The sequence below is a fragment of the Lynx canadensis genome, chromosome C1 (genome assembly GCF_007474595.2).
Source record: "Lynx canadensis isolate LIC74 chromosome C1, mLynCan4.pri.v2, whole genome shotgun sequence".
Lineage (NCBI taxonomy): Eukaryota > Metazoa > Chordata > Mammalia > Carnivora > Felidae > Lynx > Lynx canadensis.
In genome coordinates this window covers 76457419-76483573 of record NC_044310.1, presented here as the reverse complement: position 1 = coordinate 76483573, position 26155 = coordinate 76457419, and the positions used below count along the sequence as shown (strand labels likewise).

Sequence of the window (26155 nt, the reverse complement as noted above, 5' to 3'; positions counted from 1 at the left end):
CCGTTCTTCCTCAACAATTTTTGTAACTTTCCCCCTCTGTCTCCCCTTCTCCCCTTCTCCTCACCCTTACTTTATGAATAAGGAAAACAAAAAGTGTCCAAAGTGTTCACCGATTGCCACCTCCCGATTATCCTTCCTTCCCCCCTCCGCCCCACTTTTTTGTTTTTTCAAAGCGGCGACAACATTGTTTAGTGTTTATTTTGTTTTACGATCGATAGCTTCCTTTGCTCGGTCGCGGCGGCTGCTGAGCGGCGAAGTGGCGCGGACCTCATGTAGAAATGACAACAATGGAAGGGGCCAGCGGGTCGAGTTTTGGAATAGACACGATTTTGTCCAGTGCCAGTTCGGGCAGCCCCGGCATGATGAATGGAGATTTCCGCCCGCTCGGCGAGGCCAGGACCGCGGATTTTAGGAGTCAGGCCACTCCGTCCCCCTGTTCGGAGATTGATACCGTAGGAACGGCGCCTTCTTCTCCCATCTCCGTCACCATGGAGCCCCCGGAGCCGCATCTGGTAGCAGAAGGGCCCCAGCATCACCACCACCTCCACCACAGCCAGCAGCCGCCGCCGCCAGCCGCGGCCCCCACGCAAAGTTTGCAGCCTTCACCCCAACAGCAGCCGCCGCCGCCGCCGCAGCAGCAGCCACCGGCCCAGCAGCTGGGCCCGGCCGCCTCGGCCCCCAGGACTTCCACCTCTTCTTTTTTAATCAAGGACATCTTGGGCGACAGCAAACCTCTGGCGGCGTGTGCGCCCTACAGCACCAGCGTCTCCTCTCCCCACCACACCCCGAAGCAGGAGAGCAATGCGGCGCACGAGAGCTTCAGGCCAAAGCTGGAGCAGGAGGACAGCAAAACCAAACTCGACAAGCGGGAAGATTCCCAGAGCGACATCAAATGCCACGGTGAGTCGCGCCGCCTCGGCTGGCTGGCTGAGCCGTGTAGCTTCTGGTCCTCTGGTTCTCGGTCTCCCCTTCGGACCCCCGCGAGTCTCCGATGCGGGGTTACTCCGGGAGCTTCTGGGGCGATCGCGCCCGGGTCAAAAACTGCTAGCGGGAGGGAGGCCTGGGCGCGTGACGGGAGGACTCGTCCGAAGTTCGGTTTATTGTTACATTGCCACTTCTCAACCTCCCCGCAGTCCCACTCCTTTCTTTGTTTTACTTAATTTCAATGTATTAGGAATAGGGCGGAGGCGGAGGGGATCTGACGGGCATACTTTCATTGATAAAAGGGAAGTACTTGAGATTTTTCTAGCTGAGACCTTGGGGGTGGGAATGGGGGGAGGTGGGAGAGAGGAACGCGCTTAGCTAGCGTGGTGTTTAGGGGGTGTGTGCAGAAAGAGTTTATTCTTTAATGTAAATTATTTCGTTCTCCCCCCCCCCCAGCACACCATATTTTCTAAACACCGTCACAGGAATCATCAGATTTAATGAGGGAAAATTTTCCGAGTTGAGTAACAAAGCAACTTTTAAAAATTAGATTGTGATTGATATAGGGAAGTCGATATGGTAAAAATTTATAGTTTTTCAGTTTTTAAAATACCCTTCTGACTCCATGGCCCCAACTGAATCTTTGTATTTTAGTAAGATTTTCGTCTCCCTGCAAGTAATTGGGAAATGGCGCTTATGAAAATAAAATTGGATGGAATTTGGATTTATTTATTTTTGTAAAATCAGAAGATGGCAATTGAAACAGTCCTTCAACTCCCTTTTTCCATTTTCTACTCATACAATTTTATAAGGAAGTGTTCTGGTCTTTGCATGACAAAAGAGTTTTAATGTGCCAGGAGAGTTATTTTTTTCCCTTACTAATAAGTTTATTATTATTATTATTAACCTTTGCCATCTCTGGGAAAGATGTGTGCTGACTATCTGGAAGGTAGGATACTGGCTCCTCGGTTTACTATTATCACATTAGCATAATAGTGCCCAAAACAGATGTACAGTCTGGTCTGGCGATTTTTTGTGCACCAACCTCCCCAGTGGGTCAATTAGAGAGATTATTGTTCTTCCTGCAGGGAAGATCAAGGAGCGCAGCAAAAACGGGTACAAACAGAGAGGGGCTGACATATCGATTTCCCAGCATTTCAGTAAAAAACCAAAGTTGACAAATAGAATCCGGAAATCTCTGGGCTGTCACCTGGATGGGCTCAGTGATTTTGAGCTCTGTGGTGTCTGGGTGACATATTCTCTCTGAAGCTTTACAAGACTCAATGCAAGCAACTGCAGAGAACTTGATTCCAACATTTGCCAAGTGCATCTGAAAAAGGAAAACAAGTGCCTGTAACTTTCAATAAACAGAAAAAGTGAAATGAAAAAGGTGTCCCTTCCTCAAAACAAAACAAAACAAAACAGAGTGGAAAGATCTTTTGAAAACTTCCAAATCAGGCAAAAATGAGGTCATAGTGAAAACGGTTAAGGAATGGGACAGCGCCCCCCCCCAGTGAAGGAAACAATAACGAAAGGACCCTACTATATTGTACAATATTGTTTTTTCTTTTTAACTTCCAAAGATGGGAAGATCAGACAACCTTTTAGAACCCTTTTAGAAGCGCCGCACAAAGTTCCAAACTCCTTGGCCTTGGTCTTCTTTCTTCATACTGGCTAGGGTCCAAGTATGTGCGTGATGAGGGTGGCAGAGTATAGTCCCCCGAGACCAGCAGCTGAGTTGGGGATGTGGAAGTGTGTGCCAGGAGGGCATTTCCCCTTTCCTATTCCACAGTACCTTACGGCTATGGGTTTCTACCATAGGAACAAAGGAGGAAGGAGACCGGGAGATTACAAGTAGCCGGGAGAGTCCCCCTGTGAGAGCCAAAAAGCCTCGAAAAGCCAGGACAGCTTTCTCTGACCATCAACTCAATCAACTGGAGCGTAGCTTTGAGCGGCAGAAGTACCTGAGTGTGCAGGACCGCATGGACCTGGCAGCTGCACTCAACCTCACAGACACCCAAGTCAAGACCTGGTACCAGAACCGCAGGTAAGGGAGGCTGTGGCAGGGAGCAAAGGCATCTGGCCATCTAGGTCATGACCATCGTGCCAATCTTCTCCCCTCCTGGCCCCGGGAGACCCCAGGAACTCAGATAGAGGCCCCAGAGTGGGCCCTGGGGGCTGGGGGGGGGTGGGCTTCCAGGCTGGAACAGGGATTAGCCACATCCCCAAGGTGAGAGGGACCGATAGGCAGCTGGAGTTTGGAACATTTTGCATTGCTGAGTGTCTTAACATATGCTGCTTTCTCTCTCAAACCCCAGTGGCTGGAATCCACCCCCCCCTGCCCCCAAATCGATCAAGCCACACCTTCTCAAATTGAGACATCTGTGCAGCTGACACTCAGGCCTGTAGAGCCCGTGCTGTGCACCCTTTGGGCCTGCCCCAGGCTGGTTCCGAATGTCTACAGCTGGCCACACAGCCTGGCTATTTTGGTCCGGAAGGAACTGCCCCACTGGCCTCAGCTTAAATGTCCTTGCCTCGGCTTATGAGGCAGCCGGCCAGGCATCCAGACCGAGGGTCTGTCCCCTGTATTTGTCACCTCAGAGCCTGCCAGGAATCACTGCCTCTGTTGAAAGGAAATCAGGAAAGGGCTTGCGGGCCCTTGAAGTGTAGTGCGAGCCCAGGCAATCTGAGGCTGAAGTTATGCTGTGTTTCCAAGCCTGGCAGTTGTCTCCCTTGTCTCGATTTTTTTTTTTTTTTTGGTCTTCTCCTCTTCTCTCATTTGTCTTCTAATCGTCCATAAGTGTGGTTGGAAATGCCCATCCAGTTGTCATCTTTACCATAATTTTCTGTCTCATTACATACGGTTTCAGCCACCCTAATTCTGTCGGAAAACATTAGTGTCATTTGTAGCCAATTTAAAATGGGCGACATGTTTATTAATTTGGCTGAAGCTGCCGGGTACGGATGGCCCACCAGCCCTGAGTTCTTTCGTGGGGCATTTGAGCAAAGGCCTGATCGCCTCTTCTTCCTAGCGGGGTATGGTGGGGGAGGGAAGAGACTGAGAAGAGCTGATCACAGGTTTTAATTGTTACTCTCTCCCAGAGGAGAGAATATCTTGAAATGCATTTTTCCCCTCCTGAAATGGCCCCAAGGTACTGTCACCTTGGGAGAGTCCTCCCTCAAACCAATTCCATTTTGAAACCTTGCTGCCTCCCTTGCCCCAAGCCTCCCCCCCTCCCCCCCGCCCCACCCGCTGTAAGGTCCTATCAGAATGGGGAGAGAGATGTATCTCCACAGCGCTGGGGGAATGAGAGGGGCTCAGGAGTCTCTGTGTCCCTTTGTTTATGGTTTCTACTCACTAGGCCTGGAGGAAGGGGGGAGGGGCAGAGAGTGGACACTCTGGGATTGTTGGGGGGGGGCCACTTGGGGAAAGGAATTAGAAGAGGAGGAGAAGACCCGCCTATAGAAAGAGTGGTCCCAGTTGGCCTTCAGGAAAGTTTCAGGAAGTAGCCTAATTATAAAGGGGGCAACAGCAGAGCAGAGGGTCAGGTAAAGGCAGCAAAGCTTGTAGAATTTCATTTATGAGTGTCTCAGATATTAAGGGTGTAATTTACAAAGTTGACTTGAATTTGGGTTACTCTGTGAGCAAGATCGTGGGGGAGGGGGCTAGGAGGTGCGGTTCATTCCTGGTTCTCAGAGCTCTCGGTTTTCCTGTCCCCCGAGAAAGAGAAGGCAGGAGAGGATGAGAGAAGGGGCCTTGGTGCCTGGACGGAGCCCACAGCGGCGGGGTGCCTGCACGCCTGCTTTTTTTCAGGACCAAGTGGAAGCGGCAGACCGCGGTGGGCCTGGAGCTGCTGGCCGAGGCGGGAAACTACTCGGCCCTGCAGAGGATGTTTCCGTCGCCTTATTTCTACCACCCAAGCCTGCTGGGCAGCATGGACAGCACCACGGCCGCCGCGGCCGCCGCAGCCATGTACAGCAGCATGTACCGGACTCCTCCCGCGCCCCACCCCCAGCTGCAGCGGCCCCTGGTGCCCCGCGTGCTCATCCACGGCCTGGGGCCTGGGGGACAGCCGGCCCTCAATCCCTTGTCCAACCCCATCCCAGGCACCCCGCACCCCCGGTGAAGAACGAGCGACTGACAGCGCCGCGGTCCCTTCCCCGTCCCCTCCCCGACCGGACAGCTGCCCCTCCTCTCCCCGCTCAAGGCCGCGAGGCCTCTCTCGATAGCGACCCCGGGAAGCAGGGAAGTGAGAGAAGAAGCCGCACACCAATGGGAGGGGGGGCCCCAAAGAGGAGCCAGCCCTCCACTGTCCATCTCCCCACCCCCAGAAACAGGGCTGGAAAGCTCCCCACAGCAGTGTGACTGGCGAAAATGCTGCCCCCACAGAAAGTGCGACCAGTAAGTGAAAACATCAACAAAAACAAAACCTCAAGTTCTTTTTAAAAATGACTTTACGGACAAGCAGGAGGGAGGGAGGGGGGAGGGGAAAGGAGGGAAGAAGGAAGGGCACGGAGAGGAAGCCGTAGGGGCAGAGAGAATTGTAGATGGACAGCCAGCCTCAGATTCCGAGGCACAGGGCGTTGCTGTGGACATATCGTCTGCCCCAGAGAAAAGAGGAGGGTAACTGAGAACTTTGCACTGATTTCTCATGACCTTTTTTCTTTTGGAAAAGTGGCATGCTCCATAATATGAAAAAAAAAATGTACATTTGAAAGACTGAGTGATAAGTGATATATCATATTTATTATATGTTGTCCAAAAAAGAGTCACTTATATACGTTAGTAAAACATGATTTTTCTTTTCATGTCTTTTTGATTCAGTAAAATAAATGCTTAGACAAAAATATAGATTTTTTTGTGATTGAAAATTACAAAAATAAAGTTTATCTTTTTTTAACAAGCGATGAAACTCAAGGGAGCTGATTTTACTAAAGCAGAACGTACTATGATGAAATGCCTGACTTGGTTCCCTCCCATCATATTAGGAATTTACAAAATCTGTAACGACTTTGGGTTGAGTTATATAAAAGCAGCTCCAGTTTTCACGCTGGTCTCTTCCGAGCCGTTATTTGATGTGTGAATTCCTTTCTTTTTAAGAGGATGATTTCAGAGCAGCCCGGGAGGCGGAGGAGGAAAAGTCTCCGCTTGTAGGCCGCTGGTGCTGGCTGAGTGGGGCGGCCAACTTCCCCCGCTCCCAGACTGCCGGGCAGCCGCGGTCTGTCGGCCCCTCCTCCTCCTTCTCCTAGGCTCTTCCCGGGGCAATGAGGGTCCCCAGCGCTGGGCAGCGGGCGGGTGGACGCTCCTCGGGCTTCGCAGCTGTTCTGCAGCCCGCAGCCCGGCGCCCACGCGGCGGGACAGCCTGCGAGCGGGCGGCTGCAGGGCGCGCAATTAGGACGCCCGGGGGACTCAGAGAGGCCCGGCTAACAAACCCTCGTTGCGGCTTTGATCCTTGCGTTCTCGTTCCCCAGCGGGCATCCAGCCCCCACCTCCGCGCCGCGCGCCGAGCCTCTTGTCCTAGTGAGTTTGTTGTGCTGGGATGCCTTGGAGCAGGAATCCAAGTCTGGCCACGACAGGCTTGCCAAGCTTTTTATCCGCACCCATGGATGGGTTGGGACCACAAAATGAGGGGCCCTGCCCAGAGGATGGAGGTCTCTGGGAGCGTGTGTGAACGGATGTGTAAATACTTGTAGCATCTCTGCGAGGGCTGCAGGTGCACCCCACCAGACTGGCTCCCCACCAGGCTCAGCACTCAAGACTAAGGGAACAACAAAACAGGGGTTCAGTTCTAGGGCTGCTCCCACCTTCTGCAGCCCCAAGGGCATTTCCTGAGAGCCAGAGTTAGATCCCCCAGGTGGGTATTCTCATATCTCTAGCTTCACTCCTGCCCTGGTCCCGTGTCAAAGGGACACAGCGAGAACACATCCAGACCCATCCTCCAACTTTCTCTGATGTTGAACCTTAGTAGAGTTAAAAACATTTTTTAAAAAGTGGAGTGCTATGGGAGTGTGGATTGGGGAGGGGTGGGAAGGAAGAAGGGAAGAAAGGGGTGAAATCCAGGAGGAAATTGCCTCAGGCGCCTTGATCAGTCTTTGGCTAATTAGGGAGTGGTTTGCAGATTTCTATCTAGCTCATCAATTTGCTTCAAAAGTGGTCTTGGTCTTGTTTGATTCTAACAAAAGGGTCTGGACTGGCCCTTCTCATTTTCTTCCTGCTGAGCTGGGGGCACACTCAAGATAGCTGGGTTGGGCTGGAAACTGGGCACCACTGTGTCCAGTGGGGAATGCCCAGTGCCTGGGCACTCTAGCAGACTCTCCTTGTTCCATCTTAGCTGCTGGTGGGTTTTACAGTCAAGTTTAAATGCCTCAAAAATAGTCTGCCTGGGCCTAAAAGGGCACTCTCCACGTCTGGGGGGTGTGTGTGTGTGTACTACAGCTTTTGTCTGCACTGGCCCCGGGGCCAGTCAGCTTCGGGCACAAGAGGGACCTGGAAGTCACTGGAGTTCACACATCACACATTCCCTATGAAGAATGACCTCAGGTCCAGTTGGGAAAAACACATAAACAAACTTACAAATACAAGCAATGCCACAGCACCCATCTGCTACCAGCAGTCAGCCCGCAGTTCACCAGCCACTCTGCGGAGGAGCCTGCCTGTTGCCCCTTCGCTCTCAAGGCTGAACTTGGACTCCATAGGTGGACAATGCAGGGGGAAGCGCTATGTCTATACAGACCAAGTTTTCTTAATTAGCCTTATATTCCACTGCTGTTAGCCATTACTCTGGATCCCCCAGAGTCCTAAATTTGCTTTTCATCAGAGTCATGTTTTCTTCAATCCCCTAAACTGGGGAGCTAAAAGTGTCAGTTCCCCTCTAAATTTGTTTTAGTTATTTCCTGTCGCATAAAAGTTGGCAAACTGGATATTAGGGATGGGTGTTGTTTCAGGAAGAAAACTGAGTGCTGGATTTCTTCTTTTCATTCTTTTCTTTCTGCTGCAGCACTGCCAAGGGCACTTAATCAGGTGCCCTTCTATCTAAATGTCCCCAAACTATGGCTTAAAAGTCAAATGCAAACCCATCCTTTTCCTCAAAAGGGGTCCTCTGTTCCTCTGTGCTTGTCCAAAAAAGATGGGGATTGGCTAAGAAATGAGGAGTGCAACCCTAGGTTTTCTGAAAAGCAGGAACAAAGATAACAGGCAAAGGTCTTTTCTCATGGGAGATCTGGAGTCAGTTATGGAAGCCCAGAGGACAGCTGTCCCTGGGAGCTGTGCTCCTTTTCTTTTTCCTTAGCTTCACTTGGTGTCTGAAGGGCACTCCACGGTTGGATTTTATTTGGATTGCGCTTTGATTAAGGTGGGGACTGGTAAATCAGGGAATTGCAGTGGCAATCTTTGCTTCCTCCAGAAACCCAGGAAAACGAACTTGTTTCAGAGAGATGTTTACACACCCACAATGACCCCCTTAGATTTGCCCACTCCAATATCCGCTCTGGGACCACAGCAAACCTAGCAGAAATCTGTAGTCAGGTGAAGTAAAAAGTTAACTCCCCGGCCAGCAGCCAGCCAGTTTAGTCCAAGCCAGCAATTTTCAGTGAGTTGTAAAGTAACGATTGCAGCCTGTCTCTAGCCTCCAGCAAATATACCTACACCTTGTATCAGTTTATTTTTGCTCCACCCCTTAAAATGAAAGCCCACACATGGCAAATTAGACAGCGGATTTCCTCTGTTGCAAATAAAACCCACTTACCCTCAAACCAAGACTTCCCTCCTCCTTTCTCCCTGCCTTCTGACTCCTACCTAGGCAGCCCTTCCCCAGGAGTCTGCTGAATCCCACCTCCCCGCTTTAAACTGCAGCTTGTGAGTAGTTTGTTTTGTTACATTTTTTAACTTTCTAAAAATATTTGGAAAAGCTCTCCCCAGGGCTAGGGAAACTTTAGTTCCTGTTAAGCCATGTGGTTACAAAAATACACTGGAAGAGAGCTGCTTAGTTTTCTAAAGAGCCAGGCACGGCTTGAAGTCAACAGGCTTGGAAAGAGATTGACTTTTCTCCACTGGTGGGAATGGGCAAGGGCAGGGTGGAGCCTCCAAGGGGATTGATGTTTCCTCCGTAGCTCGGAATCCTTAGTGAGGGAAAGCTGGCTGTTGCCTTGGCTGTTGGCTAGAGAGGTGCGGGCAGAGGGATAAGTAGGGGCTTTCCCAGGGTTTACCTCATGGACTCTGGAAAGTGCTTCTGGGCTCCTTGAGTTTCCCACTAGGTCTTTGTCTTGTCCCACTTTCTTGGCTAGTTCCAGCCTTCCTCTCTACCACTTGATTGTTTCCCTGGAGCATGGCCAGGGCCCAGTGCCCCTTCCTTCTTACTTCTGGCAGGCTGAACACCCCCAGGGCCGAGTGGGGGGTTCGTGTGTAGAGTTGAGGGTGTGCGCTTTCAGAGAAAGGGAGGTGTCACTGGCCTCTTGCATTGGAAAAGCAGGTCATCTGCCTCAGGGCGGTGCGGTGACCCAGAAGGGACTTTGTTCCTCCCCTCCTTCCGGCTGAATTTTGAAGGTCTCTATCAGTCCGAATGTTACGGGGCGGACCGTCTTGGCCAACAAGAAACTGCATTCTCAGTTTCTTTCCTCTCTGTCTCCTGGTCTCTTCCCCCGGGCCTCCCTCTCCTGAGTTCTCTCTCCTAGCACCACAGACAGCTCCCAGGGCGCGCGGTGGAGCGGAGAGCCGGGGGCTGATGGGTTCCCTGCAAAGCCTAGGCGACCGCAAGGGGCGCGCCGGGGAAGGGTCGACGGCACCAGCGGGGGAGGTCCGCGAGGTGATTACAAAGAGCCCTCCTGGCAGCGTTTCCTGATTAGCTCTAAGTCCAAACAGGGTCACATTCCAAAGAAGAAAATCTTCAGATCAATAAAGTAATTCAAAAACCCAAAGATCTCGGGGTAAGTAGTGCTCAGTGACAGATCAACTCTAAACCGTCCCTATTTAATAAGTTCTTAGTGGAAGCCGACTGGGGAGGAGTGGGGCCTCAGGTCTGTTGCTTCGAAGCCCTTGCGCCGCGGCCGCAGCGAGGTCGCCAGTGGAATCGCTCTAAATGGCACTTTTTACTTCCTTTGCTCGCGCTGCCCTGACTGCTCCGCGAACCGCCGCCTCGGCGGACGGAAGCCCGAGAGAAGCGTTCCCGAGGCGGCTGCCCAGCCGGGAGGGTGGAGCGAAAGGCCGGATCTCCACCGCGCTCTCACCCCGGTCCTCCTCCCGGGTGAGAGTCTCCTCGCTTCCGCTACTATCCGGTCCAGGACAGCGGGTCGCCTCCGCGGGAGCTCCACCAAAAGAAGAGGACCTTCCAGAGCGCGAGGTTGAACTTGATTTACGATAAAAGGGCTTTGTTACTTTGTGGAGCTGATGGATTCCCGCCCCCACCCGCCCCTATATCTGGCCGCCAGACTCGATTCTTTACTGCAGAGGCCCTAGATGTGGCGGTCCTCCCGCCTTCTAACGATTCACACACACATTGCAGCCCGCGGTTTGAGCGGAGGTTCCCAAGGTCCGCGGCCGCGCTAGGGCTCCGCGCGGGATCTCCCAGCGTGCGCGCCCCAGCCGAGATTCTGCGCTCCTCTGCCCCAGGACAGCCCCGCGGCCACAAGTCCCCGCGCCCGGTTACCGACCGTGTTTCAGGGAGGAATGCGTGCATTAGGACAGGGACCCTATAGAGCAGGAGCAGGAGTCCAGATGCTTTCACGATCCGTGCTTGGGCTGGGCCTACAGAGCAGGGCCCTTCTCTCACATCTCGGTGGACTCGGGAGAGATTATAAAGACTTCTCCTTTTCCGGTAATCATGTAAATCTTTGCCCAGGTGGGAGCTCATTTCTGTATCCCCTTTCCTTTCCCCCTCCCCTCAAAGGGCCTCGTGGCTGCAAACGACTGCCTCCTTCAGATTTTCCCTCAGTTCTTGAAGCCAACTCCTCTTTGTTGATTACCTGCCCCCTCCCCATTACAGTTAGAGGGATGGAATTGCTAAATGGAATTTAGAGCGGATAGAGATTTGCAGTGGCACGGATTACTTACATTTTGTAGGTTCCGGCACCCCTGGGGAGCCCCCAAAGAGCCTGGGGGCTGTAGGAAGAAGTGTTACAGGGTGCGCATCTTTACCTGAAATGGGAGGGAAAGTTATCTATAGAGTAATATGTATTTATAATGCCGCCTTAGGAGAGAGAAATTAGGCATTGGTGGTACCTTGATTCCCCACTCCTGTGCTGCACAGTACCCACGATGGAAAACTAGTCTACATTCTGTCGACCTAAAAAAAAAAAAAAAAAAAAAAAAAAAAAAAAAAAGAGGCAAGCTCAAAATCGTCAAACAGATTAGTTTGGGAGTAGCAGAGGAATTTCAATTTGGGACATGATAACTGTAGCAAGCTACAGGCAAGCTTATTGAGGGTTTGGGGCAGGCTATATTTATGGGTAGAGAATGTAAAGAGAGGAGAGTTCAGTTAGAATCTGTTAAAATAAAAAACAAATGGAGACCAGCTTTGAAAATTCCCTGAGCAGACAAAACCAGTCCAGTCATACAAATAAAGCTCAATTCAGCTTATTTTGTAAGATCAACCAGACCTGGGTCATTTCTTGTTCATGTCTCTGGAAACCATAACCCCAACTTCCCCAAGGTTGATATGAAGTAACTCCTGACCAACTCTCTATCAACTTAAGAAAATTCCAACATTATCAGCTTTTATAAATCAGGAAATTATGGGAAATCAGTCTCTCAGTCCCTAAATATTGTTTTCCTGAGGGCACACGTGTGAGATTTTACATTTTATATCCTCTGGTTCCATTTTAGTTTGAAATTCTGTTACATTTCCCCCCTTTGATCAAGATCTTTAATAGAAAGCACCATTGATCAGTTATGTCATTCAGGTGTTGCTTGTTAATTTTTGTCAAAGGTGGATTGCATTGTATGTCCTGTGAAGCCGAGGAGGACCGCCAGGTGTCATTTACCATGAAGCTGAGAAAGGCCATCCTCAGGAGTCTTGTCTCAGGGAGGAGGGAAATGATATGGAATTTCTTTGGGCTCATTTGAGCAACAAGATGATTGAAAATTAAGAATTTCAGTTATATCCCTCTAAAGTGGACCATTTAGTTTCTGTGGTCAGTTGAGTTTCAGAAAAAGCCTTTGAAAGGAAAAAAAAATTAGTATATACATTTGGGAAGAAGGCATTTGTACTAATACAAAATAGTAGAAATTTGATAAAAAAGATTAAACTGAGGACCAAAAGCCCACTGATAGCTATTGATTGAAATGCACCTCTCAACCATTTTCCCCAATTGCCTATGTTAAATAGATTGAAAATGTCCCAGGTTCTGGGAGCTTGGCCAACTTCTGCTAACAGCTTGATATTGTCTTTTGTTATTTTTAGTTCTTGCGTTATTTTCCCTGACTTATTGACATAAAAACAGCATTCTTCTCCAAGTAAGGTGCAGCTTCCCCCTGTGGGGCAGTGAGGAGGTTTAGGGCTCTGTGGTTTCATAGGATTACTTTCAAGGCTGTCTGTTTGGGTTTGTTGATATTCAAAAGCTTGAACAGAAGCATTGAAAGTGGTAGACATGACTATAGAAAAGATTGTGAATTGCTTTTTCAAGGTCTGCTACTCCCAGCCTAAGGAAAAAGAGTTCTGGCGAAAGCATGCCCCAAACCCTTTCTGTCTACCGTAGGGTTATAGGTAGGCAGCCACCCCAAATTATAACATTCCCAGTTCCAACATGTCCTTTTAGCTTGACAGGAGAAAGACCTCAGAGTAGGTATATAAGTAGTAGAGGGAAGAGTTTTTCTAATTTTGACATTAGGGGTGAGGGTAATGATCCTACAACCTCCTTTCCAATTAAGGAGAAGTATAGAATATATGTTTCTTCCGCACAAAAAGAAATACCCAGTGTATTCTAAGACTAAGGCTTAATTGGTTCTCTTTGCCCAGATTCTTATTCCTGGAATGAAAGAGGGAATCTCATGATCAGAAATATGATCATTTATATAAAGTTCTTGACAATCTGGTTTATGAGCACTATGGGAATGGTTATGTAAGCATCTTAAATATCTATAGAAGTAGAAGAAAGTAGATTTGAAGACACAAGCGAACTGATCTAGCATAAGTAAGGTTTTGCTGGAGATCTGGAAGATATCTAGGGAAAAAGTAAGTTTCCACCATTCATCAGATTCTTGGTTAACTCCCAGTGAAATACCACTGAATGAGAACACATTAGCTTCCCATTTTCTGGCATTATTATGGCTTTCATTGCCCCACCGTTGAGATATATTAATGGAGATGATATAGTCTTCTGGATGCCAAATAGGGAGGGAGTTCATGTTGATTTGGATCATATAAAATAGTATAGTCACAAATATTTAATGGGAGATATCCTAGAATTTTGCCATTTCTGTCACTGTTTGTGAAACATAAAGAAAAAATTCTGTGTAAGAGTCCAGACCTGAGTGAGAGATAACCCTTTATGAGTGGGTAGCACACAATGGAAAGCCATAGTATTTGGTACCAGTCTTCTAGAAGGAATAACATGTGTGGTCTCAAAGGTACCAAAGGAAAATCTTACATCTTTTACCAGATTGGTTTCCTTTTCTTTTCTTTTCTTCTTTTCTTTTCTTTTTATTTTATTATTTAAAACTTTTTAAAATGCTTATTTATTTTTTGAGACACAGAGAGACAGAGAGACAGAGACAGAGCATGAGTTGGGGAGGGGCAGAGACAGAGAGAGACAAAGAATCAGAAGCAGGCTCCAGGCTCTGAGCTGTCAGAACAGAGCCCTATGCAGGGCTCAAACTCACAACCTGCAAGATCATGACCTGAGCTGAAGTTGGACGCTTAACTGACTGAGCGTGCCCCTTTACCAGATTGGTTTTGTTATCTAAAGACAGCAAAGATAAAGATAGTGGCCAGGCCACCAATTCAGGTTCATCATGAGTAATACTTGGCCTGGCACAAAAACTAAGGAAAGAACAATTAAAAGCCTGAATGATCTGATTTAACAAAACATAGAGTAATTAAAAACAAACAAACAAGAAAGTTATATAGGCCTGACACAGATATCTTGAGTAAGCTGTCTACTTCAGATGCCATCTGCTTTAGTTCCTACAAATTTTCAGTTTCAGATCACCAGTTGGTCAACAGCTTCATTCAGATTTGGGGTATTTCTTTAGATGTGGTGTATGAATCCCAGATATCTATTCCTTGAGGTCTGGCTGCACAGAGATTAATTAATACCTGGTAGGGACATTTTCAGCAAGGTTGAAGAGAGTCTTTTTAGCGATGTCTTTTCCAATAGACAAAATCTCCAGACTAAAGGTATGATGTTTGATGTCTTCATCTCCAGAGAGCGCTCCATGGAAAGACTGTTCTACCAGAGCATGATTATTTTCTATGGACTTCATTGGGTGTTTGCAAAATTAACATATACACCTTTTTGTTAGTTTTGGGTTAAAAGAAGCAGGGACTAAGTGCATTGGCTATCCTGTAATTATTTTAAAATGTGAAAGTTTATGCATCCAAAAGAAAGTAGGTCTAAGATTTAGAAGGATCAACAGCAATGCTTTTGCCCAAGGTATTTGGATGGTTTCCACTAATTTAGCTGAGTCAATAATTCCATTTGTATGTTAGACCAGTCCTGAGTGTTGAGGACAACAAACACAATGAAAGTGTTGCAGAATTGACCAGACAGCACAGGCTTGTTGAAGTATTTGGCCAGTAAAATGAATTTTCCCATTACTATGGAGACCAAGGGGGAAATAATCTTTTCCAATAGGATTTTAGCTGCAGAAGAGTCACCTGTCTACATGGGAAATCTTCAGTCCAGTGTGAAACCATGCAAACCGCTACTGGAATGCCCTTATATCCATGAGATGGGGGCAGTTGTATGATATCTGTTTGTCAAGCCTCAAATGGTCCACTGGGTAAACTAAAATGTCTAGGGGCAGTATGGATGAGTTTCCTTGGGTTAAATTTAGGACAGGTGGAACAAGAAAGATAAAAACTTTTTTTTTGTGCCTTGCAGATGTTTCCCACCATTATTGATTCATGAACATTATCATTTTATCAGTTGACCAATGATTTAATTCATGTATGATAGTTAATAATGGAAATTTTAGATTTTCTGGCAGGACTGGTTGTCAGAAACCAGAATTTCTTTTCTTCATGATACCAATAGCCTTTACACCTCGATTTTTTTTTTTTTTAGGGGCTAATTGTTGTATATCTCTTAGGTTGTCACCAGAGGAGGTAGTTTTCTGGACCGTGATAGAGGTTTGCTCTATGGATCCTGTAAGCAGCATTTTTTGCAAAGACATCTGTGAGTGGTCAGACTTAGAATGCCCAGGGCCTTTAATAATAGCCAGAACTGCTGGCAGGAGTATAGTATCTAATAAATTTCGGACACAAGGACAATTTTTAATGTTCATTTATTTTTGAGAGAGACAGAGACAGAATGTGAGTGGGTTGGGGGCAGAGAGAGAGGGAGGCACAGAATTTGAAGCAGCCTCCAGGCTCTGAACTGTCAGCACAGAGCCTGACGTGGGGCTCGAACTCAGGAGCTGTGAGATCATGACCTGAGCCGAAGTTGGACGTTCATCCGACTGAGCCACCCAGGCGCCCCACAAGGACAATTTTTAATTTTGTCTTTGCTGGAAGGAAGGAAACTTTGTTGTTTCCATAACATTCCAAAATAATGGGCTAGTCTGAAAGTATATTAACCGTTAGTATAGATGTTTGTAGATTTACCCTTAGCTAGAGTACATGCTTGAGTAAGAGCATGTAATTCAGCTTGTCGGGCTGAAACAGCCAAAGGTAAGTGTGCAGCCTCAATGACCTCAAAAGGTGTTGATAATGCACATCTAGCACACTATTTACCATTTTCATTTATCAGGTAAGAGCTATCAGTAAACCATGAGAAATCAACATTTGCCAAGGAGGTTTCTTATAAGTTATCAGGAGAGGTTAGTGATCTGTCAAAGTCAAATAGTCATAGGGACTTGACTCAGGAAATAAGGAAGAGGAGCGGCAGGGTTGAGATTGATACAACAAACAAGAGTGATATGAGGGGAGGTTAGCAAGAAAATTTTATAAAAGATGGCTTAATGCAAAGTGTTGGGTGTGGCTTGAGTTCTAGAGAGCTTTGATAGCATGAGGTAAAAGGCTGTCAAGGAGGATCCTATAACTATTTCTTCAGTGGCCTTTCCCAGAAGTGACAGCTCTAAGGCATGGAGTGTGGGGTTGTGGGATCTAATGTTGGCTGTAGTAACCTAGAGTTTGGTGTGGTAGCCTCCGTTTTTTTGGGTAAATACTCTGGGGGTATTTCCCTCCTTTTCAAATACAAAAAGGAAAAAAAAGATAGTTGATAGTTTTGATATCCAAGGACAGGTAGATTTATTAAGACTTCTTTCAAGGTTTTGAAAGCCAATTCATCTTTGTTTTCCTAGGTAATAGGGTCAGGTTTAGTAGTTTTTAATAAGACACATAGGGGCTGGGCCATTAAGAAGTTTGGAATCCGATTGCAACAATAACTAGCTCAAGAAGGCTCTGTAACTGACATTTGGTTTTAGGTTTTGGGAAACTCGAGTTGCCATGAGGTCTACCATGGCCTAGATGTAACCCTTGTTTTGAGATTAAATGTCCTAAATATCTGGCTTGAGTTTGAACAAATTGCAACTTTTTCTTTGAGACTTTGTTTCCCTTAGTGGTAAGAGTTTTAACAGGTAAATATTGTCTTCTTGTGAGGAGACCTTAGAAGGTGAGCAGAGAAGTAAATAGTCTACATATTATAGTAAGGTGGAATCTCCAGAAAATTTTATTTTGTCTAAGTCAGCTTTTAAAATTTGTGAGAAGTATAGAGGACTTTTAGTATTCAGTACTGTCCAGGTATACTCTTATCCTTCCCAAGTAAAACCAAAAAGATATTGGTTGGCTAGCCTTATTGATTAGAATACTAAAGAATGCACAGCATAAGTGGATTACAGTGAAAATTTTGCTTTTGGTAGGGATGGATGCCAATAATGTATGGGGATTAGGGATTACAAGATGGCAGGGAATAACAATGTTTTTACGTATTGCTCAGAGATCTTGGACAAATCTCTATTCTTGACTATTAGGTTTTCTTACAGGTAAAATAAGGATATTAAAAAGGCTGGCACAAGGAATAATAAATCCCTGTGCCTTTTAGCCTTCTATGATAGGTTTTTATGTGAAGCTTCCTTGTTCATAGGGTATTGGCTAATTTGGGGGAGAGGTTTTGAGGGGTCAATTTGGATCTTAAGGGGGAGGGGGGCACTATGAATTCTACCTATGTCTGTAGAGGACTTTGCCCATAGAGTAGGGGACACTAAATCTAATAATGGAAGTGAGTCTGAAATTTGATCTTTACTGGTTTGTAAAGTACATGTGAAAGAAAAAGGGTTTGGAATTTATTGGGGATTAGGCTCAAGGGATTTTGGTTCGGAAGATTTGAACTCAAAAGTTATTTCTCATTTTCAAGAGAAATAAATCTTATCCTAATAAGTGGTCAGGAGCAGATTCATTGAGGAGAAATGGATGTTTATCTTGCAAAGGTCCCAAACAAAGAGGTATAGGTTTAGAAATAGGGACATATTGTGGTTTACTTGAGATCCCCACGATTTGAGTAAATGTATTACTCTGAGGGAAGACCTGTTTAATTGTAGAGGGGTTGACCACTGGTAGAATAGCTCCTGTGTTGATTAATATTGTAAGGGGTTGGTTCCCAATCTGGAGAGTAGTTTCCCCAGCCTATTGAATGGTAGAATGAACAGTCATTGACTTAGATTCCACCTACACCTGCCTAAATAACCCAGAAAACCGCCAGAGGATTAGCAGAACGGAGTCACCGGACCCAAGTGCAGACGAGAGGCCCACGGAAGAGGGTAGGAAGGGCGGCGAGGCGGTGCGCGCTCCACGGACTGGCGGGAGGGAGCCGGGGCGGAGGGGCGGCTCGCCAGCCAAGCAGAGCCCCGAGTCCGGCTTGCAAAAGCCGAGGGGCCTGACGGACTGTGTTCCGACAGCAAGCGCGACTTAGCATCTGGGAGGTCATAAGTTAACAGCTCTGCTCGGAAAGCGGGAAGGCTGGAGGACAAAGGGAGGGTGAGCTGCGGAGCCCCCGGACGACAGAGCTCAGTTTGGCGGGGAACAAAGGCGCTTGCCAGCGCCATCTCCCCCGCCCATCCCCCAGCCAAAATCCCAAAGGGAACCGGTTCCGACCAGGGAAATTGCTCGCTCCGCGCAAACACCCAACTCTGTGCTTCTGCAGAGCCAAACCTCCGGCAGCGGATCTGACTCCCTCCGGCTGCCACAGGGCCCCTCCTGAACTGGATCACCTAAGGAGAAGCGAGCTAAGCCTGCCCCCCCCCCCCACTGCCGCCGTGCACCTTGCCTTCCCACCCCAGCTAATACGCCGGATCCCCAGCATCACAAGCCTGGCAGTGTGCAAGTAGCCCAGACGGGCCACGCCACCCCAAAGTGAATCCCGCCCCTAGGAGAGGGGAAGAGAAGGCACACACCAGTCTGACTGTGGCCCCAGCGGTGGGCTGGGGGCAGACATCAGGACTGACTGCGGCCCCGCCCACCAACTCCAGTTATACACCACAGCACAGGGGAAGTGCCCTGCAGGCCCTCACCACACCAGGGACTATCCAAAATGACCAAGCGGAAGAATTCCCCTCAGAAGAATCTCTAGGAAATAACAACAGCTAATGAGCTGATCAAAAAGGATTTAAATAATATAACAGAAAGTGAATTTAGAATAATAGTCATAAAATTAATCGCTGGGCTGGAAAACAGCATACAGGACAGCAGAGAATCTCTTGCTACAGAGATCAAGGGACTAAGGAACAGTCACGAGGAGCTGAAAAACGCTTTAAAGGAAATGCAAAACAAAATGCAAACCACCACGGCTCGGATGGAAGAGGCAGAGGAGAGAATAGGTGAACTAGAAGATAAAGTTATGGAAAAAGAGGAAGCTGAGAAAAAGAGAGATAAAAAAATCCAGGAGTATGAAGGGAAAATTAGAGAACTAAGTGATACACTAAAAAGAAATAATATACGCATAATTGGTATCCCAGAGGAGGAAGAGAGAGGGAAAGGTGCTGAAGGGGTACTTGAAGAAATCATAGCTGAGAACTTCCCTGAACTGGGGAAGGAAGAAGGCATTGAAATCCAAGAGGCACAGAGAACTCCCTTCAGACGTAACTTGAATCGATCTTCTGCACGACATATCATAGTGAAACTGGCAAAATACAAGGATAAAGAGAAAATTCTGAAAGCAGCAAGGGGTAAACGTGCCCTCACATATAAAGGGAGACCTATAAGACTCGTGACTGATCTCTCTTTTGAAACTTGGCAGGCCAGAAAGAATTGGCACGAGATTTTCAGGGTGCTAGACAGCAAAAATATGCAGCCGAGAATCCTTTATCCAGCAAGTCTGTCATTTAGAATAGAAGGAGAGATAAAGGTCTTCCCAAACAAACAAAAACTGAAGGAATTTGTCACCACTAAACCAGCCCTACAAGAGATCCTAAGGGGGACCCTGTGAGACAAAGTACCAGAGACATCACTACAAGCATAAAACATACAGACATCACAATGACTCTAAACCCTTATCTTTCTATAATAACACTGAATGTAAATGGATTAAATGCGCCAACCAAAAGACATAGGGTATCAGAATGGATAAAAAAACAAGACCCATCTATTTGCTGTCTACAAGAGACTCATTTTAGACCTGAGGACACCTTTAGATTCAGAGTGAGGGGATGGAGAACTATTTATCATGCTACTGGAAGCCAAAAGAAAGCTGGAGTAGCCATACTTATATCAGACAAACTGGACTTTAAATTAAAGGCTGTAACAAGAGATGAAGAAGGACATTATATAATAGTTACAGGGTCTATCCATCAGGAAGAGCTAACAATTATAAATGTCTATGCACTGAATACCGGAGCCCCCAAATATATAAAACAATTACTCATAAACAGAAGCAACCTTATTGATAAGAATGTGGTAATTGCTGGGGACTTTAACACCCCACTTACAGAAATGGATAGATCATCTAGACACACGGTCAATAAAGAAACAAGAGCCCTGAATGAGACATTGGATCAGATGGACTTGACAGATATATTTAGAACTCTGCATCCCAAAGCAACAGAATATACTTTCTTCTCAAGTGCACATGGAACATTCTCCAAGATAGATCATATACTGGGTCACAAAACAGCCCTTCATAAGTTTACAAGAATTGAAATTATACCATGCATACTTTCAGACCACAATGCTATGAAGCTTGAAATCAACCACAGGAAAAAGTCTGGAAAACCTCCAAAAGCGTGGAGGTTAAAGAACACCCTACTAACGAATGAGTGGGTCAACCAGGCAATTAGAGAAGAAATCAAAAAATATATGGAAACAAACGAAAATGAAAATACAACAATCCAAACGCTTTGGGACGCAGCGAAGGCAGTCCTGAGAGGGAAATACATTGCAATCCAGGCCTATCTCAAGAAACAAGAAAAATCCCAAATACAAAATCTAACAGCACACCTAAAGGAAATAGAAGCAGAACAGCAAAGGCAGCCTAAACCCAGCAGAAGAAGAGAAATAATAAAGATCAGAGCAGAAATAAACAATATAGAATCTAAAAAAACTGTAGAGCAGATCAACGAAACCAAGAGTTGGTTTTTTGAAAAAATAAACAAAATTGACAAACCTCTAGCCAGGCTTCTCAAAAAGAAAAGGGAGATGACCCAAATAGATAAAATCATGAATGAAAATGGAATTATTACAACCAATCCCTCAGAGATACAAACAATTATCAGGGAATACTATGAAAAATTATATGCCAACAAATTGGACAACCTGGAAGAAATGGACAAATTCCTGAACACCCACACTCTTCCAAAACTCAATCAGGAGGAAATAGAAAGCTTGAACAGACCCATAACCAGCGAAGAAATTGAATCGGTTATCAAAAATCTCCCAACAAATAAGAGTCCAGGACCAGATGGCTTCCCAGGGGAGTTCTACCAGACATTTAAAGCAGAGATAATACCTATCCTTCTCAAGCTATTCCAAGAAATAGAAAGGGAAGGAAAACTTCCAGACTCATTCTATGAAGCCAGTATTACTTTGATTCCTAAACCAGACAGAGACCCAGTAAAAAAAGAGAACTACAGGCCAATATCCCTGATGAATATGGATGCAAAAATTCTCAATAAGATACTAGCAAATCGAATTCAACAGCATATAAAAAGAATTATTCACCATGATCAAGTGGGATTCATTCCTGGGATGCAGGGCTGGTTCAACATTCGCAAATCAATCAACGTGATACATCACATTAACAAAAAAAAAGAGAAGAACCATATGATCCTGTCAATCGATGCAGAAAAGGCCTTTGACAAAATCCAGCACCCTTTCTTAATAAAAACCCTTGAGAAAGTCGGGATAGAAGGAACATACTTAAAGATCATAAAAGCCATTTATGAAAAGCCCACAGCTAACATCATCCTCAACGGGGAAAAACTGAGAGCTTTTTCCCTGAGATCAGGAACACGACAGGGATGCCCACTCTCACCGCTGTTGTTTAACATAGTGCTGGAAGTTCTAGCATCAGCAATCAGACAACAAAAGGAAATCAAAGGCATCAAAATTGGCAAAGATGAAGTCAAGCTTTCGCTTTTTGCAGATGACATGATATTATACATGGAAAATCCGATAGACTCCACCAAAAGTCTGCTAGAACTGATACATGAATTCAGCAAAGTTGCAGGATACAAAATCAATGTACAGAAATCAGTTGCATTCTTATACACTAACAATGAAGCAACAGAAAGACAAATAAAGAAAATGATCCCATTCACAATTGCACCAAGAAGCATAAAATACCTAGGAATAAATCTAACCAAAGATGTAAAGGATCTGTATGCTGAAAACTATAGAAAGCTTATGAAGGTAATTGAAGAAGATTTAAAGAAATGGAAAGACATTCCCTGCTCATGGATTGGAAAAATAAATATTGTCAAAATGTCAATACTACCCAAAGCTATCTACACATTCAATGCAATCCCAATCAAAATTGCACCAGCATTCTTCTCGAAATTAGAACAAGCAATCCTAAAATTCATATGGAACCACAAAAGGCCCCGAATAGCCAAAGGAATTTTGAAGAAGAAGACCAAAGCAGGAGGCATCACAATCCCAGACTTTAGCCTCTACTACAAAGCTGTCATCATCAAGACAGCATGGTATTGGCACAAAAACAGACACACAGACCAATGGAATAGAATAGAAACCCCAGAACTAGACCCACAAACGTACGGCCAACTCATCTTTGACAAAGCAGGAAAGAACATCCAATGGAAAAAAGACAGCCTCTTTAACAAATGGTGCTGGGAGAACTGGACAGCAACATGCAGAAGGTTGAAACTAGACCACTTTCTCACACCATTTACAAAAATAAACTCAAAATGGATAAAGGACCTAAATGTGAGACAGGAAACCATCAAAACCTTAGAGGAGAAAGCAGGAAAAGACCTCTCTGACCTCAGCCGTAGCAATCTCTTACTCGACACATCCCCAAAGGCAAGGGAATTAAAAGCAAAAGTGAATTACTGGGACCTTATGAAGATAAAAAGCTTCTGCACAGCAAAGGAAACAACCAACAAAACTAAAAGGCAACCAACGGAATGGGAAAAGATATTTGCAAATGACATATCGGACAAAGGGCTAGTATCTAAAATCTATAAAGAGCTCACCAAACTCCACACCCGAAAAACAAAGAACCCAGTGAAGAAATGGGCAGAAAACATGAATAGACACTTCTCTAAAGAAGACATCCAGATGGCCAACAGGCACATGAAAAGATGTTCAGCGTCGCTCCTTATCAGGGAAATACAAATCAAAACCACACTCAGGTATCACCTCACGCCAGTCAGAGTGGCCAAAATGAACAAATCAGGAGACTATAGATGCTGGAGAGGATGTGGAGAAACGGGAACCCTCTTGCACTGTTGGTGGGAATGCAAATTGGTGCAGCCGCTCTGGAAAGCAGTGTGGAGGTTCCTCAGAAAATTAAAAATAGACCTACCCTATGACCCAGCAATAGCACTGCTAGGAATTTATCCAAGGGATACAGGAGTACTGATGCATAGGGGCACTTGTACCCCAATGTTCATAGCAGCACTCTCAACAATAGCCAAATTATGGAAAGAGCCTAAATGTCCATCAACTGATGAATGGATAAAGAAATTGTGGTATATATACACAATGGAGTACTATGTGGCAATGAGAAAAAATGAAATATGGCCTTTTGTAGCAACGTGGATGGAACTGGAGAGTGTAATGCTAAGTGAAATAAGCCATACAGAGAAAGACAGATACCACATGGTTTCACTCTTATGTGGATCCTGAGAAACTTAACAGGAACCCATGGGGGAGGGGAAGGAAAAAAAAAAAAAAGAGGTTAGAGTGGGAGAGAGCCAAAGCATAAGAGACTCTTAAAAACTGAGAACAAACTGAGGGTTGATGGGGGGTGGGAGGGAGGGGAGGGTGGGTGATGGGTATTGAGGAGGGCACCTTTTGGGATGAGCACTGGGTGTTGTATGGAAACCAATTTGTCAATAAATTTCATATATTAAAAAAAAAAAAAAAAAGAATGAACAGTCATTGTGTTTCTTCAGAGTCCCATCATTGGGATGAGTCTGGCCCCGGGCTCATGGAAGGCTGTAGTTGTCTAGAGCTTTTTTATTTGTAGCAATCCTTTCTCCAAAGGCCAGGGTTTTTGTTGTTTTTGTTGTTTGTTTGTGTGAATAATGACAGAGTTTCATAGGGAGAGTTTGTGAGATTCCATCTTTTGAAATTGGAAATTTAAAATTTTGTTTGCTGTTGGTTTGGATTTGCCTTTGTTTTCGATTCATCTTCTAGGGTGCAGGCTAACTGATGAGCCAGATTGACAAGATCAGGGGTATACATTGTTTCCCAGTCTACACAGGTTCTGTTGACTAATGGATAGATCTCTGTTTAAGCCATTTATAAACATTGAATTAAAGGCCACCCTGAGTCAACACCTCTAGGGACTCTAGAATTTAAAATAAACGTGGAGTCTGCTGTAGCAATCATGAACAGATTTGGCAGGCTTTTGGATGCATGCCTGAATTTTGCTCCAGTCTACTGGTTTAGGGAGAGCCCTTGGGATGGCAAGATGCAGCCATTTGGCTATGCCATGAGCTTAGTTGTATAAAAGAGGTGGTGGCTGAGTTACTTGGAATTCTAAAGATTGTTCAGGACTTTCCACATTAGCAGTTTTCATCCAATGCTGGGCTTGACTTTCTCCAACAAACACATGGACTAATTGACAAAGATAGAAGTGAGGTTGATAAGTTTGAATTACAATGTTGAATTTTTCTGCAAGTCTGTGAGGATCCTCGGTTACCTTGGGAAAATATTTTACTATATATAGCTCTAAGTTCAGATTTGGTGCATGGGACATAAGAAATTAATGGTTTAGCTGGATCCTCAGAAGACCTAATTTTAAAAGGGAGAGTTTTAACAGGCTTGGTTGGTAACGTTTCAGCAATAGAGAAGAAGGGGAGTTCAGATAAAGGAAAGGGTTAGAAGAAGACAGAGGTGAATCTAGAAGAGGTGGAACAACCTGGGGCCTGGGCCAGTGTTGCCAAGGAAGAGGCTTCAGATTTTTTTGTAAATTGTCTTCCAGTAGTTTATTTGCTTCAGTTACTTAGAAATAGTATTTTGTGGGGCGCCTGGGTGGCGCAGTCGGTTAAGCGTCCGACTTCAGCCAGGTCACGATCTCGCGGTCCGTGAGTTCCAGCCCCGCGTCAGGCTCCGGGCTGATGGCTCGGAGCCTGGAGCCTGTTTCCGATTCTGTGTCTCCCTCTCACTCTGCCCCTCCCCCGTTCATGCTCTGTCTCTCTCTGTCCCAAAAATAAATAAACATTGAAAAAAAAAATTTAAGAAAAAAAAAAAAAAGAAATAGTATTTTGTAAAGAGGCAATTTTCGAATCCTGAATACGTTCAGAAGCCTCCAGGTACCAATTAAAATAGCTATCCCATTCCGATTGTTTAATTCTATTCCTGCAGTCTTCTAATTTAGTCTGGAAAAAAGCAAGTTTGGGGAGATTGAAAGTTCCCCATAATAGGCACTGAAGTTCTAAATTACCTTTAGTAAGATTGGTCAATTTAGTTAAAAATGCGCATGAGGAGAGGCCATAATTTTTTCACATAAAACCATCCAGGGTCCCTGAAGGAGGGCCACCCTTAGTGCATTTAGATGACTGGGATCCTGTGTCTCAGAGGTTTCCTTGAGAGCAACAGAAAACAATACTCTTAAATAGCCTGATGGGTATGCTTTCAGGGTTGGGAGCTTCAGGGTTGGGAGTTGTGTTTTGTTTTATGATGTGCCTTTCACGGGATACCCTTTTTTTCTCCCCTGGCAGATGGCCTTTGCGCTAGCTGTCTGACCCATGACCAGGTGTCCCCTTGTTGCATGGACATTGTGTTGCATTTGGCAGGCAAACTAATGTCAACCTGGCCTGTCCCTGACCACCTTATCCTTTCAGGGGAGTCTGTTGCTTCCGAGACCAAAGTCTTTGAAACGAGGTGGCAACCACTCTAGTATAACTTATTTGCTCAACCCATGCCCACTAATATCATGTTTAAAAAAAATTGTTTTGCTCTTAAGAATTCCAAAGAAACTATACTGAAATTCTAGTGTGCTTCTAATAACACAACGAACGAGTATTTACCAAAAGGGACAAAGCTTTTAAACAGATCCCGAATAAAGTCAGAGAGCTCAACCAAAGGCAAGGAGCTTGGAATCCAAGAAAAGAGTTCACTAAATTGAAAGGAGACAATGACCCGCAGAGGCAATAAATGTAAGGGACTCCTTGTGGGTACCTCGCTGGATTCCAAGGGTTGTTCTTTGAGGGTTGACTCCTTTGGATCCTACTCCTGATGTCAAGGAATGTCAACTGAAAAATGAGGTAAACTGAGTCAAGCTCAAAATTGTCAAAAAGATGAGTTTATTTGGGTATAGCAGAGTAATTGGAATTCAGGACTTGCAAACTGTACCAAGCGACAGGTGAGCGTGCTGAGGGTTTGGGGCAGGCTGTATAAATGGGCAGGAAATGTAAAGGGGGGAGAGTTCAGTTAGAATCTGTTAAAGTAAAAAACAAACA

At 45.6% G+C, this 26155-nt stretch overlaps 1 protein-coding gene across 1 annotated transcript; it reads left to right on the top strand.

Annotated features, from left to right (window-relative positions):
* Window positions 1-278: 278 nt before the first annotated feature.
* Window positions 279-5051, top strand: BARHL2 (BarH like homeobox 2). Its single transcript, XM_030328064.1, has 3 exons — window positions 279-900; window positions 2746-2971; window positions 4739-5051. The coding sequence occupies exons 1-3, from the start codon at window positions 279-281 to the stop codon at window positions 5049-5051; spliced, it is 1161 nt and encodes a 386-aa protein (XP_030183924.1).
* The last annotated feature ends 21104 nt before the right edge of the window (window positions 5052-26155 follow it).